This window comes from Drosophila gunungcola (assembly GCF_025200985.1).
Source record: "Drosophila gunungcola strain Sukarami chromosome 2R unlocalized genomic scaffold, Dgunungcola_SK_2 000011F, whole genome shotgun sequence".
Lineage (NCBI taxonomy): Eukaryota > Metazoa > Arthropoda > Insecta > Diptera > Drosophilidae > Drosophila > Drosophila gunungcola.
In genome coordinates, this window is record NW_026453169.1 from 718330 (window position 1) to 736929 (window position 18600).

At 45.3% G+C, this 18600-nt stretch overlaps 4 protein-coding genes across 9 annotated transcripts; 1 reads left to right on the forward strand and 3 right to left on the reverse strand.

The window, feature by feature from the left end:
- Positions 1-76: 76 nt before the first annotated feature.
- Positions 77-6913, reverse strand: LOC128255612 (protein lin-54 homolog). Its single transcript, XM_052985318.1, is given in 7 exon segments — positions 77-710; positions 774-913; positions 1016-1278; positions 1280-1333; positions 1335-1931; positions 1991-3471; positions 6508-6913. Coding segments are annotated over 7 exon segments (2886 nt in total). The 5' UTR covers positions 6533-6913; the 3' UTR covers positions 77-384.
- LOC128255615 (elongation factor Tu, mitochondrial) lies at positions 3963-5816 on the reverse strand. The gene is made up of 2 exons (XM_052985320.1): positions 5657-5816; positions 3963-5599 (listed from the first exon to the last, which is right to left on the reverse strand). Exon 2 carries the CDS (start codon positions 5557-5559, stop codon positions 4090-4092), a length of 1470 nt encoding a protein of 489 aa, XP_052841280.1. The 5' UTR covers positions 5560-5599; positions 5657-5816; the 3' UTR covers positions 3963-4089.
- Positions 6914-7370: 457 nt separating the features above from the next.
- LOC128255298 (guanylate kinase-associated protein mars) lies at positions 7371-10533 on the reverse strand. The gene is made up of 3 exons (XM_052984818.1): positions 8849-10533; positions 7533-8797; positions 7371-7499 (listed from the first exon to the last, which is right to left on the reverse strand). The coding sequence occupies exons 1-2, from the start codon at positions 10404-10406 to the stop codon at positions 7533-7535; spliced, it is 2823 nt and encodes a 940-aa protein (XP_052840778.1). The 5' UTR covers positions 10407-10533; the 3' UTR covers positions 7371-7499.
- Positions 10534-10615: 82 nt separating this feature from the next.
- Positions 10616-18214, forward strand: LOC128255299 (growth factor receptor-bound protein 2). 6 transcript variants are annotated; one of them, XM_052984820.1, is made up of 6 exons: positions 10616-10691; positions 11334-11612; positions 16214-16311; positions 16370-16489; positions 16565-16730; positions 16938-18214. In XM_052984820.1, exons 2-6 carry the CDS (start codon positions 11535-11537, stop codon positions 17109-17111), a joined length of 636 nt encoding a protein of 211 aa, XP_052840780.1. In that variant the 5' UTR covers positions 10616-10691; positions 11334-11534; the 3' UTR covers positions 17112-18214. The 6 variants fall into 6 exon arrangements, with proteins under 6 accessions (XP_052840780.1, XP_052840782.1, XP_052840781.1 ...); XM_052984822.1 differs by having other exon boundaries at positions 10625-10662; XM_052984821.1 differs by having other exon boundaries at positions 10676-10691; positions 11228-11612.
- The last annotated feature ends 386 nt before the right edge of the window (positions 18215-18600 follow it).

The window sequence follows — 18600 nt, forward strand, 5'->3', positions numbered from 1 at the left end:
AAATACAAATGTGTAACTGAAGTTGTTGGTGAATAAACAAGCTACAAAACATCGCACGTCTTTCAATCAATTAGTGTTTAAGGGACATTAAACTTTATTGAGTCTTTATATTATTTACATTCTCTTCAAAGAAAAGTTTTTAACACAATCAGTTGAAATTACGATAAAGGGGCTATTTTGCTCCCCTTCAGGTTAAAATGTTCTTACATCTGAAATTTGCTATGTATGGTATATACATTTTGTGTTAAGATTATTTTAAAATTGTACACTTTACTTTAAGGTCAACTTTTAGAAAGCCAAAAATAGAATAGGGTTGAGAGGGTTGAAATGTCAAGAACGCTTTGAACTTAAAACTAATTCATGTGTGACCGCTAGTTTTGGTGACTAAGAAGCTGCCTTGGACTCATCTAGCTGCGAGGTGTCGTGCTTGTCCTTGGCAAAGGTGATGATTTGGTTCAGGCTTTCACCCAGCTCCTCCATCACTTCGCGCTCCGTGTCCTCGACGGGCATGTTTTGCTTCTCATGCATCACAATCCGTGATATCATGCACATGATGGTCGCCTCAATGACATCGTCCGTCAAATACAAATTGGCGCGGTTTTCGTACGTGTGCTTATCGTTTGTTTTGTCCGCCTTTGGACCCTTCGCTCCCATCAAGCCATCCAAAGAGTCCATATCCACATCCGGACGGTCTTCCATGTTTCGACAGCCTGCATCACATGGGTTTTAGTTAATTAAATCAAATATGCAAACTGGCCAACTGTTTCACTTACCCACGCATTTACATATGCTTGTGCAGGGAATCTTTGCCTCGTAGCACTCGCAGTAATTCTTGAGGCAGCCCGATCTTTTGCAGTTGCAGCCTTTGTTATGCAATCGCATGTCCCCTGAATTGGGAGCCGTAATTTTGGGCCTGTTTGAAAAAAATAAAATATGGGTTAAAATGGACCAGATATTTCTCGTTTTGGTATGTTTATATTCTTCGATCTTCCTCCGAAATAAATAAAACACTTACTTGAAGGCGCTTGGATTGCGATCGAGGCAACTTCGAATGGCTCGCTCGCGCTCCACCTCATAGTCCAGATTGTTGAAGCAATCCTTGCAGCTACAGTCCTGGCAGAACTCCCCATTCGCGAAGCAGTCGCAGTAGAGCTTTAAACACTGCGACTTACTGCAGTTGCAGTGCTTCCGTCGCGAGGTCATGCCGCCTAGAGCATCGACGGTGGCTGCTGCCCCGGCTGCCGCTGGTTTCAGGATGTCGAAGAGCGGCTTGGCGGGGAACGGTGGGCTTCTGGATGGGTGGCTGTACCGGAAGCGTTGGCTCCACCTTGATTCGCTACCGATTGCAGCTGCTGCTGCCTTATCCTTTGCTTGGCCTGAGCCTGCAGTTGCATGTGCTTGGTTTGCTGCTGGGGATTCAACTGCTTGAAGCGATGCTGCTGCGAGGAAATGGACAGCGTGCGCCGCAACTTGTTGTCCACATAGCCAGTGTATCCCCGCCGCATGGCACTGGTCGACGATTGGGGCACACCCGAGTTACAGATCATGTACTTGACCCCATTGGTCCCCGTCGATTTTACAAAGTTGTAGATTTTCTTGGGGGCACTGGAACTGGGGCTGCTCGCCACCGCCACACGCTGCACGTTCGTTTGCCGACCGATAAGCTTTTGAGTGGCCTGCGTAGTCTGCTGAGTTCCCTGCTGCATGGTGATCACATATCGCGGCTTCTTGGCCTCCGGACCCGCATCGCTGCTGTCGCTGGCATCACTGCTGGCGGAGGCCAAGTGCTTCAGCTGCTGGTTGAGATCAGTAAGCCGGCTCTTGCGTGGTGACTCCTGGTTGCCACTGGGGCTGCCGCTACTGCTGCTGTTGGTGTTTGTGTTGGTGACACTGGCTGGCTTGGAGGCGTTGGTGCTGGCGCCCAGCGCACGCTGTAAAAAGGATTAGGTTAGGAGGCTATGCGCCACAAATTCAGACCACATTTACACACCTTGGAGACCAACGTCTGCATGGAGGGAAGCGGCACAATGCTGCCGCCCATTGTCCGCATTACAATCTTGTTCGTGTTACCCATGGAAGGTGTCGCCTTCGGCACTGCTGAAGCTGGACCTGTTACGGCTGGTGTGGCAGTAGATGTGGCTGGTTTGCTAGTAGCAGCGGATGTGCCAGCTGGAGTCCGCACAACAGTGATCTTCTGGGTTGGCATGGTCTTTGGAACGGCCACGCTTGCACTCGGTCCTACGGCACTCTTGGTGTTGGTCAGTACGCGTACATACTGCACTCCTGCCTTACCCGGCAACTGAATAGCGTGCAATTCGCTAGTGGGAGATGCGGTCTGTCCGCCAGCCGTGTTCGTTATCGTACTGGTGGCCCCCGCTTTCGGCGACAGTTTGATGATGTTCTTGCTGGACACAAGGATCTGCTTGCCCCCGCTCTGCACCAACATCTTGCCTGGCGTTGCAGTTGTGGGTGTGCTCGTCGCCGTTGCGGCTTGCTTAACAGGTGTCGCTGACTTCAGCAGCACCGGACCCACGGATTTGCCGAGCACCACACTGCCGGTGGAGGGCGATAGTTTGACAGCCGAAGATCCCGAGGTGGCTGAAGTTCCAACCGCTGATTGTTTGGCATTCAGCAGCAGCGAGGGACCAGCCTGATTGATTTTGATGATCTTGCCATCGGCAGTGCGCACCACCTGGATTTTTGTGTGCTGTACCGCTGTCTGACATGTGGGCGATGTGACGGGGGATGTAACCTTCGCACTGCCTCCGGCCAGCGGTGTGATGCCCTTGATGGTAAAGGTCGTGGAGGTGGAGGCGGAGCCGGAGGAACCGGTTGTACCGGAGGTGACTGCTTTGCCCGGCACCGCCGCCTTGACCAGACCCGTGTTCGCCAGAGCCACGCCCTTGGCGAGGACCGCCTTCTGTATGGCCGCCGGCGCAACGAGGCGGCGTATTCCTCCGCCTGGTGACCCGGCCACCGGGGTTTTCGTCTGTGTGGCGGGCACAGCCTTCTGAACGAAGATTACCCGGCCGTCTTGCGTCTTGATCTGGGTCAAGTTGCTCAGGGTCTTGGTGATGGTGCCCGGCGTGGATGTGGTGGCGATTGTGGTGCTGCCGATCTTGAGGGTATTGCTGGTAATCGGTTTCAGGTTATTCAGGATCTTGAGGTCCTTAATTTGCGGCTTGGCCGGAGAGGTGCCTCCGGCAGTGACCACTTTAATGGCGTGCGACTTCAAGACGGCTCCTCCGGATGTGGGCAACCGCTTGTCCTCCACTATGTGCACCACGTTCCTTTTGAACTGTGGCGTGTTGAGGGAATCGTTGGCCGGATCGACTGCTTCATCCTCGTCGACGTCGTCGACATCCGAATCCAGGGCATCGATCTCCATGTGTTGGGAGCTCTTGTCCGACGTTGGCTCCAAAAAGTCTTCAAAACTCAACTCGGGCAACGGCTCCGTGTCGTCCAGGGAATCTGCGGATTAAAAACAGGCATTATTCACACTGCGAACTACAGTTTACGGCGTTTAAATATACCCGACAAGTAGTCAACGCGGTAAGTACTCATTTTTGTCAATTTTCAATTCAATTTCAAAATGTTCTTTATCATCAGCTGCGGTCAAGGCGGTTGCAACGGTGCATCTTCCAACACTAAAAATGTGTGTTTGCAAGTGTATCTATTTCTACATCGAAGCTATCTATTTCCGATACCGATAACATGGGCTATAGGCAATCGATTTCGTGTGCCGAAATTCAAACTTCTTTTGTTTTACCTTTAGTGATTACATCTTGTTCTGGGTTTTTGGATAAAGCGACTATGCTAATGTCGGCACTCGATAATAGAAATACCAAACATAATGATGGTTTAGAACTTTGCAATTACAAATACAAATATTTTTAGATTTTATAAAATCAACGGAGTTCACTTGGAACACTTTTCCCTGTTAATCTCAAATGTGGCTGCTATTTTCTGTTAATGGGGGTTTGATTTTATTTTACTCGACTGTGATTGGAGCGCCAACAACTTATACAATATGCATAAAAATCGCTTAAGAATATGATTCTAGTTAATGACTGACAGCGTCTACGGGCTCTACTTCTTGGCAGCCACCTTCTTCTCGCGCGCCTTCTTGCCCTCCGTCAGCTCCGAGCGCTGCGATTCAGTCAGGGCGGGCATGGTGTTGGTGACGACTCCGGTGCCCAGCGTCAGGTTGCCGTCGCGCAGCGTGAAGCGCTGGCCCTGCTCCAGGACCATGGGCCGGATGAGGCGCAGAATCAGCTTGGTGTCCTCGCCGGGCATGACCATCTCTTTGTCGGGAATCTGGACCTGCACGGCGCAATCCCAGGTGCGCGAGAACATCTGCAGCTGAATGAAGGACATGAAGGGCTTAGTGCGGCCGCCCTCTTCCTTGGACAGGATGTAGACCTGGGCCTCCAACTGGTCGAGAGCCTTCACACTGCCCGGCTTGCACATGACCATGCCGCGCTTGATGTCATCTCGCTTGACGCCGCGCACTAGCGCTCCCAGCTGGTCACCGGCCTGGGCCTCCTCCAAGATCTGATGGAACATCTCCACTCCCGTCACCGTCGACTTGAGCACCTTGTTGTAGCCCACGAACTCGCACTCCATGCCCTTCTTGACCACTCCACGCTCCAGGCGTCCAGTGACCACGGTGCCTCGTCCGGGAATCGAGTACACATTCTCCACGGGCAGCAGGAACGGTTTGTCCAGTTCGCGCACGGGCGTGGGAATAAAGCTGTCCACCTCCTGCAGCAGCTGCAGGATCGCCTCCTTGCCGATCTCGGGGCTCTTGTCTTCCAGAGCGCACAGGGCCGATCCCTTCACCACGGGGATCTTGTCGCCGTCGTAGCCCATCTCGGTGAGCAGCTCCCGGATCTCCATCTCCACCAGATCGACCATCTCCTGGTCGGCGGCGTCCACCTTGTTGATGAACACCACAATGTGATCGATGCCGATCTGCTTGGCCAGCAGCATGTGCTCGCGGGTTTGCGGCATGGCTCCGTCGGTGGCGGCCACCACCAGAATGGCGCCATCCATCTGGGCCGTGCCGGTGATCATGTTCTTGATGTAATCCGCATGACCGGGACAGTCCGTGTGGCCGTAGTGCCGCGTCTCCGTCTGGTACTCCACGTGCGCCACATTGATGGTGATGCCGCGCGCCTTCTCCTCGGGCGCGTTGTCGATCTCGTTATACTTCTTGCTCTCTGCCAGCTGCTTGTCGGCCAGGACCTTGGTGATGGCCGCCGTGAGCGTGGTCTTGCCGTGATCCACATGGCCGATGGTGCCCACATTGCAGTGGGGCTTGGTGCGCTCGAACACCTTCTTCTCGTTGGCATACTGGCGGAGGTACTGTTGCAGGTTGCCAATGCGGGGGGCCGAAAGTAGTCCGTTCCGCTGCCAGTCCTTGCCGGCAGTGGAGGAGGCAGTGGCGGCCGCCAGGCGTAGCGTCCTCGCGGAGCTCATGGCCCGCCGGCTGCAGCGCAGGGCCAAAGACATGGATGCGGTGGACCGGCAGACGGCGGCGGCAAATGCGTGTGACATGGTTCTGGGCTTTCGCTGGCTCTCCTCTGGGCGCTTTTAACTGGATATTGGGATTAGGATAGGCGCTTCAGAGAGGGGGAACTCCTATTGCACTTACTGGTTTAGATTGAGCTGTCCTGGCAGTGGCAAAAAGCCTTTTCACGGGTCGAGAAAAATCGTACGGCTCGAAATTGCGTAAACCCTGAAATGTGCTGTGCGCCAGAGCTGCCACCTTGTGTTGGTATTTCGATAGACATCCGCCATATCGATAACACATACTATTTTGTACCAAGAAAAGTTATTTTTAAATCTCTAATATTAATTTATTAGGTAAAGCGTAGCTATTATTATTTGTTAATTTAACGTTAAGTTTTAATATTTTTTTTATCTGAGCCGTTTGCATAAGTACTTCGAAAGTAGTGGCAACCATTGTCGACGTTACTATTTTGTGCGCGTTTTTGGTTACCCTTTAAACACCCAATTTGCCAAGTCCCCACAGCAAATAAGCTTCATAAGACCTTAGCATAATTCCCGGATTAATTTCAAGGGCCTGCCAATGCTTTTTTTGCCCTTTATTCTGGGCAAACAACAACTGCCCCCAAGACTGTACCCCAATAAAAACACCAATACAGACAAGCACATGTCTATGTGTGTATCAGACTATCTGGCAACGCGGCTATACGGGATGTTCCCAGATCGTTAAAAGCACTTTTCGTTTCGTCAGCAGAGTGCAAAAACTTGCAATAAATCAAAATTTAGACCGATCGCCAAAAATATGCAAATCGAAATGCCATTAGGGTACCTAAATCCGCTTGGCAGTCGCAGCCCAAGGGGTTAAACTAGTAAAGGGGGGCCTTAAAATCAAGGGGAACAATTTGCGCGCCAGCGGACGGCCAACTGCCATGCCAAGTACACGCTGTACCAGAGGTTGAAAATTCAATTTGAAATATAAATTGACCAGGTTCTCACCTAAATTGCCGCCACTTGTGTCCATGCTTAGTCCTTGCTGCGTCTGTTGTGGTTTCGGGATAGCCAGCAATTAATCTTTGTCTCTGTTTTGATTACAGTGCGCGGTCACTGCCTGCAAAACAAAAAGAAAATCTGCACTCGGAAATGTGAATGCGTTCAACTCAAAGGGCGTCGCGGGCGAACGAAATGGTCGAGAGGCTGTTAGTCACTGCGGTGGGATGCGCGGCGCGATATCACTGCTATTTGCACTTTCATTTGGCGGCCTTATCAGCGCGTATTTACAATTGAATGCAACAGCAAATTCAAAATTCAATTTAAATTGCCGTCGAGTGGACTTCCATTACATTTATGAATCACAGTGGGACCGTAGCATGCCCGTTAAAATATACCTGGGTACACGGGCAAATATACTGAAATATGACCTGGAAGTACTAAAAATACCTCAAATATACCAAAAAATAATTAACAGATAGGAGTTAAATAACGTCTTAGCAAATACTTACACCCAAATTTTGAGTTTTCAACTTATCATTTTCAACTTCGAAACTTCTAATCAAATAACTGGTAATTTTAAAGGCATTTTGTTTATGCATTTATAACATATTTGTATTTAACGAGACTGAAATATTTAAATTTTAGGAACTTATAAATATATATAAAAAAAATCATTTCAAAATAGTTTATTAACATTTAAAGGAACTTATTTTAATAATAAATTTTACTAAAATCCGAAAACTTCTTTTAATTAAGTAATTTGACATACTCTGCTGATATACATTTAAAATTTATTTTAATAAAATGTAAACACATCAAATTCGTTATTTATTTATTTATCAGCTTACGCTACACATATCAAGACAGTTAAGATAATTTATGATTCAATTTCCTCAAAATAAAAACGCCAAATGTTACATTTTAACATCTTAAACAATTAACACTTAATGGCATTCCGCAATAAAACATTAAACTATAAAATAAACATATAAACAATTCTACATCTGATTTGAGTTATAAACTGAACAACACTACATGAACTCGGACGAGGGACGCAGAGCCACCCGCCGGTTGCGCAGGGTGTAGGTCCGAGGGGTTGTGCCGCTGGTCTGACTCGTTCCGGGGTCCTGCTCCAGGGATCGGCGCTCCGAGGACGCCTCCAGCGACATGTCCTCCTCGCAGTCCTCCAGCTTATCGGCGCCCACTGCCTCGTCGGTGCTGATGTTGCCCTCCTCGAAGGTGAATTGGAAGCGACGTACGCTCTTCTTGGCGCTGAATAGGACGCCACGGTTCTGTCGTTTGGCGGTGCCCGGAGTTTTAAGGATGGAGGTGCGCGGTCTCGGTGGCGGCGTCTTGGCCGCATTCTGCTCCGCAGCCGCTAGAATGGCCGTTTTCAGGAGCGTATTGCCGGCAATGGACGGACGTGCCTCGCCAGTCGACATTCGGAGAACGGTGCGGGCGGGCGAGAAGGACCTGCGGTCGCGCACAACGATCACCCGTGGCGAACTGGGTCGGGGGGACGTGGAGGGCAGACCATCGTCCATTGCAGGCTCCTCCACCTTTGGCTTCTTCATGTTGGCATGGGCTTTGCGAAGGAACTGCTGCAGATTGCTGCTGGGCTTGGCCTTTGCCTTGATCTTCATGTTGCGACTTATCATCTTGGGCTTTGGCTTCGGCTGCACGGCTTCTTCAGCGACTGCCACTGCATCCGGATCGAGCCAATCGTTGGCCTTCCAACGTTTCAGGTTATCGAAGCGCTTGTCCACGTTCTCGCTCTGCAGCCGCAACATGTCCCACCAGCCCTCCAGATCCTCTGCCTGCACTGGTTTCGTTTCCTCGCTGCCATCGTTCGATCTTCGGTTCTTGCCGGTGGCACCCTGCTCGCAGCGATCGATAAGGCCGCTGAACTGCATCATCTTCTTGGTGGTCAGCAGGCGCGTCTGGCCGATGGTCACGTTGATCATGTCAATGCCGCCCGTTTCCTGTAACCGTGCCTCGTTCTCCTTGCTGTACGCCTCCCACTCGACGCAAAGGGCTTGGAGGCGCTCGACCTCGTTTTTCAGCTGCAGCCGGAAATACAGAACGGACTCGATGGCCCGGCGCACTTCCAACGGCGACTCCTCGTCGGGCAGGTAAAAGCTATTGCGCTTCTCCTTCTCGCATCGCGAGTTCACCTTTCCGCGCGAGACGCTCACGAACGGGCTCAGATAGTTGGGCTTTCCGTCGGATTCGCGGCGTGGCGGAGTCTTCACCTCTGACGGCACCAAGGTGGCATCTCCTGCATCTGGTCCCTTAACTAAATGAGAAGGTGAGATTGGGCTTAGAGAAAGATCACTGCTGAACTCACCGGTCGTCTGCTCTGGGTGCAGGATCAGAGAGTCCTCCGCCGGTGAATTGACCACAGAGAAACGCGTAAAGTCGAATTTTCTCTTTGCCACCGGTACTGGCACTTTTTCAGTCTTGTCCGCTGGCAGCAAAATCCTTTTGACAGTGCTGTCGCCTTCGCTTTTGGCCGGTGCCACAGGACTCATGCTGTCGTCAAAAGCCTCCAGAAGAGTGCCGCTGCCACTGCTGGACTTGCACAGCGTGGATGTGGCCTGTGCGTGGAAGGGATTCTCATCCTGGGCTTCGTCCAGCGGTGTGACAGGCGGTATCTCTAGTGTGGCTGCCTGCAGCAACTCGGCCTTCACTTGCGGATTCTTCCGCGTGATCTCCTGGAGCTTTGTAAACTGACCCTTCGGCTTGTTAGCCTTCATGCGCATGGTGTGACTGAAAGGGACTTTGTTGGCCAATTCACCGGAAGCCTTGAACTTTGCCGCTGCACCACCACCGCCACGAATGGGCTTGGGCTTCACCACGTTTGCCTGACGACCTATTGGCGGTCTTGGAGCAGTAGTCACCTTTGGCATTGTGCTGCTTACAGCGGGCTGTTGCCGTACCGGGGCTGCTTTCACTTTGGTCAGCGACGCTGGCGTGCATCTGGGTATGGTGGTAACCTTCTTGAGCTCATTTGCAGGGGCAGTATTGAGTCTGGTAGATTGCGTCCTGCCATTACTGGAGGCAATGTGTAGGGGACGCAAAGATGCCTTCTGCCTGGCCAAAGCCACTGGATTGGTGGTTAATGGAGTTGCTGGCACGGGTTTCGTTGCTGGCGTTGCTGCTTTCTGCCGGGCCAAAGCCACTGGATTACTGTTTATTGCAGGATTTGCAGCCAGGGGCTTGGTAGTTTGAGGAGCTACAGCCGCAGGTTTATGAAGGATAGACGCTGCCGATTTATCTGCACGAAGAGCTGGTCGCCACGACTTGTTTACCGGAGGAGCCGCAGTCGCTGGCTTCGTTGCTTCGCATACTTTGCTCTTGTCCTTGCAAGGATTGACAATCACGTAGAGCGAGTGGCGATTGGGAGGCTGAAAAACGGGTGCATCTTCCTGCTTGATGGGAGCCATGTTTTCGGGAACCCGAAATGATTTAGATTTCGGAAAGGCCTTTGATTGATTGACGAGCGGCGCATTTTTGTCTGCCCCCCGACGCTTCTGTTCCCGCTGTTTGTGATCCTTGCTTCTGGAGGTCTTCCACTCCATGTAGCGCTTTAAAAAGAGCGCTTTGCGGTCTGCTTTTGGGATTGATTGCTCCACGGGCATCTTTACATGGTTTTGCGACTGCTGTTCCTGCTCCTGGCCGTGTTGATGGGGGGCTACGTTCTCCTGGGGAAGAACCTCTTGGGACGCTAGCGGTGGCTTCATTTTGACAGGCGTGGGACTCACACTGATGATGCGGTTCTGATGAAAGCGATCCTCTCGGTTTTTGGCGCGCGCCGCCTGCAGACGATCTCTGTTCTCCTGGCAGTGATTACGCGGACTCAGCACCAGCGAATGCTCCTTGTACAGTTCCTTGTGGCGCTGCATGACGACGCAGTGACAAATGGGGCGAGGCAAATTGAAGTGTCCTGTTGGAATTGAATAGCACTGATGAGTTTTCCGGCGAAGCGTCTCCTATTTTGTATTTTAAGATGGCGAAGCGTCCCGCAGTGTGACCAGGATAAACTCTACCAAAAATACTATTCGTGTCTTTGGGCTGCTGTTAATACTGACTAATGGTATTCTACGTGTTTCTGGTAAAATTAAGCGACCCAGCCACGGTCACGCTGCTATGAAAATAAAAGTGAATTACAAATTAGGCAGCAGATATAAGTAACTAAACCGCTCCCCGCGCTTAATTATCGTCGCCTAAGCTTTTAACCATCTTCGCTTTTAAGCAAGATAACATAGCGGCCGGCTAGCAAACGCATAAACCCAAAATAATTCGCCGAAACTTGTTCACATAAATACAAGCGCCGCGTGTGCGAGTGTGTGTGTTTATTGGGGTTACAAAAAATAAAACAAACAACAACGTCACCGCGGCAGCATTGCCAACAGCAAGCACCCACGCCCTAGATTGTTGAAGTATATTTATCGCAAAATGCTCGGATTGTTTGGCTTTGAAATAATAGAAAATAGCACAACAACAAGTTAACGCCAGCATTTAATTGCTTTTGCGGTACCTGCTTTTCCCCGAATTTTAAAATTGTATGCTGCTGGCAACGCTGCCACGCTCACACACACCCACACAACGAGGGGAGAGCGAACGAGTGAGAGAGCGGCTGTCATTCTCTGTTGCTCCGCTGCCTGGGAATGTCGTCGTCGTCGGTGTCGGTGTATTTTTAATCGCTTTTCTCGCCTTCGCTTAGCCCAAAAATATTATTATTAACCAGAAAAGCGCCCTGCCGCGTATCCATGATTTATTGTTTATATAATGCGCGCTAACTAATCACGGATTCGTTTCCATTTCCACAGCACTAGTGAGCAGTGAGTGAGAAAGAGAGAGCTAGAGCGGTGAGAATTCCAACCTGCCTGTGTGTGCTGTGCAGTGCGTGTGTGTGTGTGTGGTGCATCAAGGCTGATAATACTAAATCTAAAACTTAAACTTAAATTAAAATAAACTCCAAAAGCGTTTACAATTACGCACATAACAGCGGCAGCAATAAACAACACAAAATGGAAGCGATTGCCAAACACGATTTCTCCGCGACGGCCGACGACGAGCTGAGTTTTCGCAAAACTCAGATCCTAAAGGTGAGTCCACCCGTCATAATATCTGGATTTATTCATAGACTTTTCGTGGAGGGGGTGGTAGCGGAGGCGGGGCAGGACCTGCATGCATAATCTGCAGCGATGCAGTTGCTCCAGGTCGTTGCCTTAACCCACATCCCAGGCCCCAGACGGATTTGGTTACTAAATCCCGACAAACAGGAGTGGTGGCAGATACTCGTAAAAGCTGGCAAAAGCGGTTCAAAAGGTGCATCCGCAGAAGGCAACACGAAAAGATTATTACCGGTGACTCAACGAAACATGAATTCCCTTACAAAACCCAGAAAAACCAATGGTTTTTACATGGTTTCATCTAACATAGTGGCTTTATAATGATCAACTTTTGTTAATTGTTTTGCTTCAAAGATATTTAAAACAAATTCTATCAATGAGTTTCAATCAATTTCTTTTCTAAATTATTTTTTTTTTAAACTAATGTACAAGATTGCAAAATGTTTGAGTTATCAATTTTAAAAAAGCTGGCAAAAGTAACAAAATTGAAACACATCTTATCTTCTGCAGATGCACCTTTTCATCTTATAAATTTAATGAAACATTCGCAAAACTCAGAAAACCAAATGACATTATTACCATGACAACAATGGGGATTTCCCGTTCTCACATGGTATCATCTTATATATTGTCTTTATATTGTTTAATGACTCAAAAATATTTTAAATTACACCCTCTTTTTAAGTATTTTTTCTTTAAAGGTTTTAACTCCTGGATGTTATAAACGTTTAGTTTTATTTATTTTTGATTACAAACAAAACCAAAACTTGTTTTGTTATCAAAGCACTTAAATGTTCACATTTTATATAAAATAAATACAAATTAACTGTTCACAAAAAATAATTCAACGATTACAACATACATTTCAGAAACACATTGTATATATAAATTTTTTTAACTTAAGTTAAAAAAAAAAACAATAATTTTAAAATTCAATCGATTGGTAATTCCAAAAACCATTTTCGTGATATATTTTTTGATTACATTGTAAGCTTTTGCGGAACTTTGTGGTGCACATCCGATCTGCGCTGGACCAGCTTTAGTTTCTGGCAAAAGAAAAAGAAAAATGCTGCTGCCAGGCTGCGATTCGATCTTTTTCGCCGTTGCCTTCCAGGTGTTTGTGTTTGGCTGTCCTAGGCCAGGCCCTTTGTTTTGGCTGGCGAATTTTCCGGTTTCTTGTTGCCAGGGCGCGCAGTAAGCTGATTTTCGTAGCTGCAACTGCGGCAGTTGTTGGTGTGTCTACCTTGTCGTAGGTTAGTCACAGCAGGAACCCAGGCCCAGGCAGGGTTTTGTGGCAGGTTTTTTCCCTTTTGCATTTTTTCCATATGCTGCTGCGGCTGATTGATGGTGTCAATGACTCGCCGAAGAAGCTTCTTTATCGCTCCCCGAAGGTCAAGTGTGTGCGTTGCACTCGTCCATTAGAAGGTCTACCACTACGTCTACGAAGTGCTGCCATGATGACTTCCTCCGTAGTCCAAGCTTATCAGTCGGTAAACAACCCCCCATACTGATAAAGCAGTTCGTTTAACCCAACTGTCTTTGCGGTCATTACCAGTTGTGGCGATCTCTGGATAGGGAAACCGAAACCGAGAAATGTAGGATTATCGCCGAAGATATGAGTACGAGTTCGAACGCATTTGTTTGCCTTTGCTTAGTCACCCGATGGCCTTATCCGAAAAGATTCCCAGCCCAGCAAACTCACAGACACAGCGACAGAGAGAGGATCCGTGAATCATCAAACATTTCATTTGGTTTCTTTCCAGAAACTGGTTTTTAGAACAACAATTTTCTTGAATATTTAGAGTTCAGTTTTCTAGGAATTCTACCTCGAATTCTAACGGCTTTATAGCACCAAAAGCAGCCACGTTTTATCGTTAAAAAACACGAAATGGGATTCTAAGTTCAACTTTCGCTTATAGCGAAAACAACGAAAAGTGAACGTTCGTGTCGCTTTGACACTTTCCAGCGTAGAGCCAGAATCTACAAAAACATTTGTGTGTAGTAATTACATAAACATACGAGAATAAACAATTGATAATAACAATCATGGCCGCTACGTGCCAGCTTTCCGAGAGCGCCGCAAAATATTTATGCATTATCCAACAACCAGGCACATTCCCTGTACTGAAAAAAAGGTTTAACGTTGAACAAGTTATGAAGCTGAATAAAAACCAATATGATGCACTAGCCCTACACATACATGTGGGTTTAGACAAAAATTAGTTGTTTAGACAAGATAATTTTTTTATTTTATTTCACTCATTGCGCAATATACATTTTAATTAATAAATTACTTATTACTAATTAGACAGAATATTGATTTCTTAATACCAAATTGAATAGAAGTATTATTTGCAACAAAATTTTTGTTAATAAAAATTTAATTTTGTTTATAAAAGTAATCAATATTACAGTGTCAAAAGAGTTATTTAAAGAAATACCTTCTATGATTTCTCTCTGTGTAGGGCAGCGAGAAAACTTTCTGTAATAAACGACGAATCCGTGGAAATGCATTTCTCGACGGGCTGTTTTCAATGAATGAAACAATCTAAAAATAAGATAAATATACGATGAACAATGTCTGGGTGACAGATGCGGGTGGGATCGGTTATGGGGGGTGGATTAGAACTATGGAGCTATGCCAATTAGTCGGGACAGATCCAGCTGAGCGGGCAAAATCCCACTGCCTGCCACTGCCAACAGTGAAAACAATAATTGAGTTTTACATAAGCTGAAATTGACTTTGACACCCCCACCACTCCACCCAAATACCTTCCTCTAGCCAATGTGCGAAAATGTAACCAAAAAACAAAACATGAGATAGAGATGGACACGACTTTAAGATACCGTTTACTTAAGCAAAAACAAATTTTATACATATTATTATTAAATCAATTTAAATAGTTATATATAAGTATTTGACCTAATTGATAGTTTTATTATCTTCCTGATTTCATTACCAACTATTATAAGAAACAACAACCCCTTGAATTTTCCCCTTAATTAAAGATGAGGCATTATTGGGAAAATTATATGAGTGACACATAGTTTCTTGCAAGTTAAGAAACCCAACAACCCCTTAACTTCATTGTATCACCAGGGTGTAGTGACTCATTTGAATGACATTCCATTATTTCAACTCGACGAACAAAAGTTATTGAAAAACAGCAAACCTGCCAAATAACTTAGTAACTCAAGGAAAAATCTGTTAGCGAAAAATAAACGAAACACATACAGATAATTACGTATTTATTTAAGGCTTCTTCTAGTGAATAGGAAGCCATTGCTTCGACAAAATCCTGACCTTTTCACAATAAATATATTTTCTACGTACATGTGTATTGTGGGAAGATTTCCTTGAGAAAAACAAACAGGGGGCGAATTATGAAGGCTAATGGAGGGCGGATTTAGGTTCAAGTGTTTGTTGGAGGTCGTTGTCAACCGATTCATTCATAAAAATCTCCGCTCAGCACCTTCAAATATGGGAATTCCCAGTAGGCAATGCAAACAGCGAGACCTTTTCAGAGGATACAAAATTCAATTTTGACTGGCAATCGAAAGAAATCATAAAAATAAAAGACTTCGATTACGTAGACTACTTGTTGTGTCATTGGCATGCGAAATGGACAAACAAAAACAAGTAGCTAGAGAAAAGTCCATTAGATACACAAAAGTGAAATTCGCCCACTCGAGCCCCGTTTTACTTAACATTCTTATCACATGTCAGCCATAATGCTTGTTTATTTTTAGCGTCCCGCACGAAAAAGATATGAGAATAGGGGAGATAATAGATATGTTTCCCAGAGCGTAAGCCTATCTTCATTGCCCGCCATTGATTGCGCACTGACACAGTTTTGGGCCTCTCAATCAACAAACAATTGAAAATTGTTTATCGAAATCTCTGGGGAATCGGGCCAGTCTCCAATGAACAAAGCGGAAGAATGTTTTCGATTGATCCCCATTGTCTGGGGCGAATAAAGGGGTGTGGCCTTTAAAATGGAAACAACAGAAGCAGGTTCTTACAAAGCGTTTTGGGGGTCGGTTTTCTCAATGGGCATCTGGTGTGTTATTGACAGAATATAGTAATTAAAATCTCAAATTCCTGACTTAATTAGGATGGATTTAATTAGCCAGCTATTACTTACTTAAGTTTATCATACAAATATTTACTTTTTTAAAACACTGCACTAAGTTCTCTGTATATGTTAAACCAATTATTTATAATTTTAATGACTATTGATTATTCCACTAATAAAAGTATTTATATTACTAAGTCCTTTTCATAATCAATTTTCCTTAACGTTTTTATCAGCGCTTAGTAAAACCTACTTTATATGCACATTGTTTATTTTCTAAAGCTTTTATCGACTTTTAATAACACTATTGCTTATACATTATACAACTACAAGCGTTAAAAAAAAATTACTTTTATATTTAAGCCGCTCAAAATTAATTTGATACAGGAATTAAAATATATTGTTTTTACTCGCATACTCATCTGATCATCTGATGAATTGATTTTAGAATGTATTTAGATTTTACACTACGTAATAAAAAAAAACGTTATTTTACAGATATTAAATATGGAAGATGATTCAAATTGGTATCGCGCCGAGCTGGATGGGAAGGAAGGCCTCATACCCAGCAACTACATAGAAATGAAGAACCATGAGTGAGTTCAAGCCAAAATCATTTAATGAATATGTATTTAATCCTTACTTGCATTGTAGTTGGTACTACGGTCGGATCACACGTGCGGATGCCGAGAAGCTACTGTCCAATAAGCACGAAGGCGCCTTTTTGATACGCATCAGCGAATCCAGTCCCGGCGATTTCTCCTTATCAGTCAAGTGAGTATCGTCAAGAGGATGATGTCTTACATTTAATACAAATCACTAATCACTAATGATCTCCTTATCTCGCAGATGCCCAGATGGTGTTCAGCATTTCAAGGTTCTGCGCGATGCCCAAAGCAAGTTCTTCCTCTGGGTGGTCAAGTTCAACTCCCTCAACGAACTGGTCGAATATCATCGGACGGCGAGCGTGTCCCGGTCACAGGATGTCAAATTGCGTGATATGATACCTGAAGAGGTGGGTGTGCCTGCCGTCCGTTCCGCGGACGCTTTTGCCGCACAGACAGGCGTGTATTCGTTTTTAAAAATACAAATTCGCGTAACACATTGAGGTCATGCTTTTGCACGCCGCCGCCCACCCATCCGAACTATAAACAAACAGTGATGCCAAGAATATTATATGAGATTCATGATCTTCCATCGATTTCTTTCTTTCTAATTGCAGATGCTCGTGCAGGCGCTGTACGATTTTGTGCCACAGGAGTCCGGCGAATTGGACTTCAGACGCGGCGATGTCATCACCGTCACAGATCGCTCCGATGAGAATTGGTGGAACGGCGAGATCGGCAATAGGAAAGGAATCTTCCCAGCAACTTATGTGACGCCATATCATTCATAATAAGATAACTTCTAAGGAGGGACGCCACACACAACGCTTCCCCTTACCCTTCCCCGCGGAAACCACAACACACACCCATAACGATAACGATTAGGCAGCATCATCAGCAACTGCGAATAACAGCAAGATGGAACTACACACAAATTTTAAATATTTATATACAAGAAACAACATGGACATAAATTCTGTAGACAACGTATACAACACAAGTTTAAGCCTATAAGCCGAATGCATTTTTACGTTTTGACGTTTTTTGATAAAACAATACAGTACGATACCCTTACGAAATCGTTTCATAGCAACTGAGTGACACTTTAAACTAGATATGTAAATTTATTTGTGTATATATAGCTGCGGCCGAATAAAAAGCATTTGATTCGAGTTTTCCGTTGGCATCATCTGAAACAGAGGGGCGAAACTCACTGCTAATATCTTGACCGCAACTATAGGCATATGCAAGTATGTCTGCATACCAGATGGCACTATTATTATAATTGTAAACAAACGGATTTTTGATATAAATATATAATTTAAGTTCGATAAAGAGAATATTTGTCCTGTGCTTCGAAACGAGTGTTAGGGATTGCCCTAAATGTTCTCTTTAGTTTATTTGATGTTTGACGGAGTGCGTTTAAAGCGAGTAAACACTTATATTTGTATGATTATATGATAACGATTACCAACCAATCTTATGCTTAACACGTTTTATAAAAAACAAAACAAATTCACTATGAAAACTAAACGTTTGCCTAAATGTCTCAAAGCTGAAGACAATTAAAACAAAATTTATATTATATTATCATAATTGCCTACCACGTAAACTAAATTAATTTTTGCATCGCTGGTTACTATTTGCATACATGCACGCATCTATAATTAAATATGTATCTTCATAATGCAAAGCGAACGATATTAGGCCTCGGCTGCACATGCACTTTTTGCGGCGATTGTAACTAAATTATGTGAAATTTTGTCCCCTCACTTAAAAATCTAAAATTGTCAATAATTTAGCTATCTCGCTCGCAGTCTGTTTTGTTTATTATTGTTTGCATCCCGTCTTCTGACCACCAACTCGATTAAAAACGAAAAATAAATCAAAAAAATGGAAGGAAACATTTGTGACATGTGTAAAAAGTTTCAAACTGCTGCTATATCATATTGTGCTATAAATTATTACTACTACTATTTATAATTGGTTGAGTGTGCTGTGTGTAAGCTTTTTTTGTCATCAGAAAAGCGAAATAGTTGCACGTTTACGCGTTTATCAACTACATAACTATATGCATAACAATGTAATGAGAGTTGCCAATATAAAGTAATTTAAACAACAACAAAATGCTAAAACGAAACATTTTAAGCCTATTTTTTTATCTATACATATTATATATCAAAGCAAATACATTTATACATTTTCCTAATATCCACCAAACTATAAAACACGACGACGATGCCTCAAGGAAACAACACATCAAAAATAACTTTTGATAGG

Coding starts and splice junctions, on each gene's coding strand:
- LOC128255615 (XM_052985320.1), bottom strand. CDS start 5,559: ATGTCACACGCATTTGCCGCCGCCGTCTGCCGGTCCACCGCATCCATG.
- LOC128255298 (XM_052984818.1), bottom strand. CDS start 10,406: ATGCAGCGCCACAAGGAACTGTACAAGGAGCATTCGCTGGTGCTGAGT. Junction 8,798..8,848: donor GCACCCAGAGCAGACGACCG/GTGAGTTCAGCA, acceptor CTTCTCATTTAG/TTAAGGGACCAGATGCAGGA.
- LOC128255299 (XM_052984820.1), top strand. CDS start 11,535: ATGGAAGCGATTGCCAAACACGATTTCTCCGCGACGGCCGACGACGAG. Junction 11,613..16,213: donor GCAAAACTCAGATCCTAAAG/GTGAGTCCACCC, acceptor GTTATTTTACAG/ATATTAAATATGGAAGATGA. Junction 16,731..16,937: donor GTGATATGATACCTGAAGAG/GTGGGTGTGCCT, acceptor TTCTAATTGCAG/ATGCTCGTGCAGGCGCTGTA.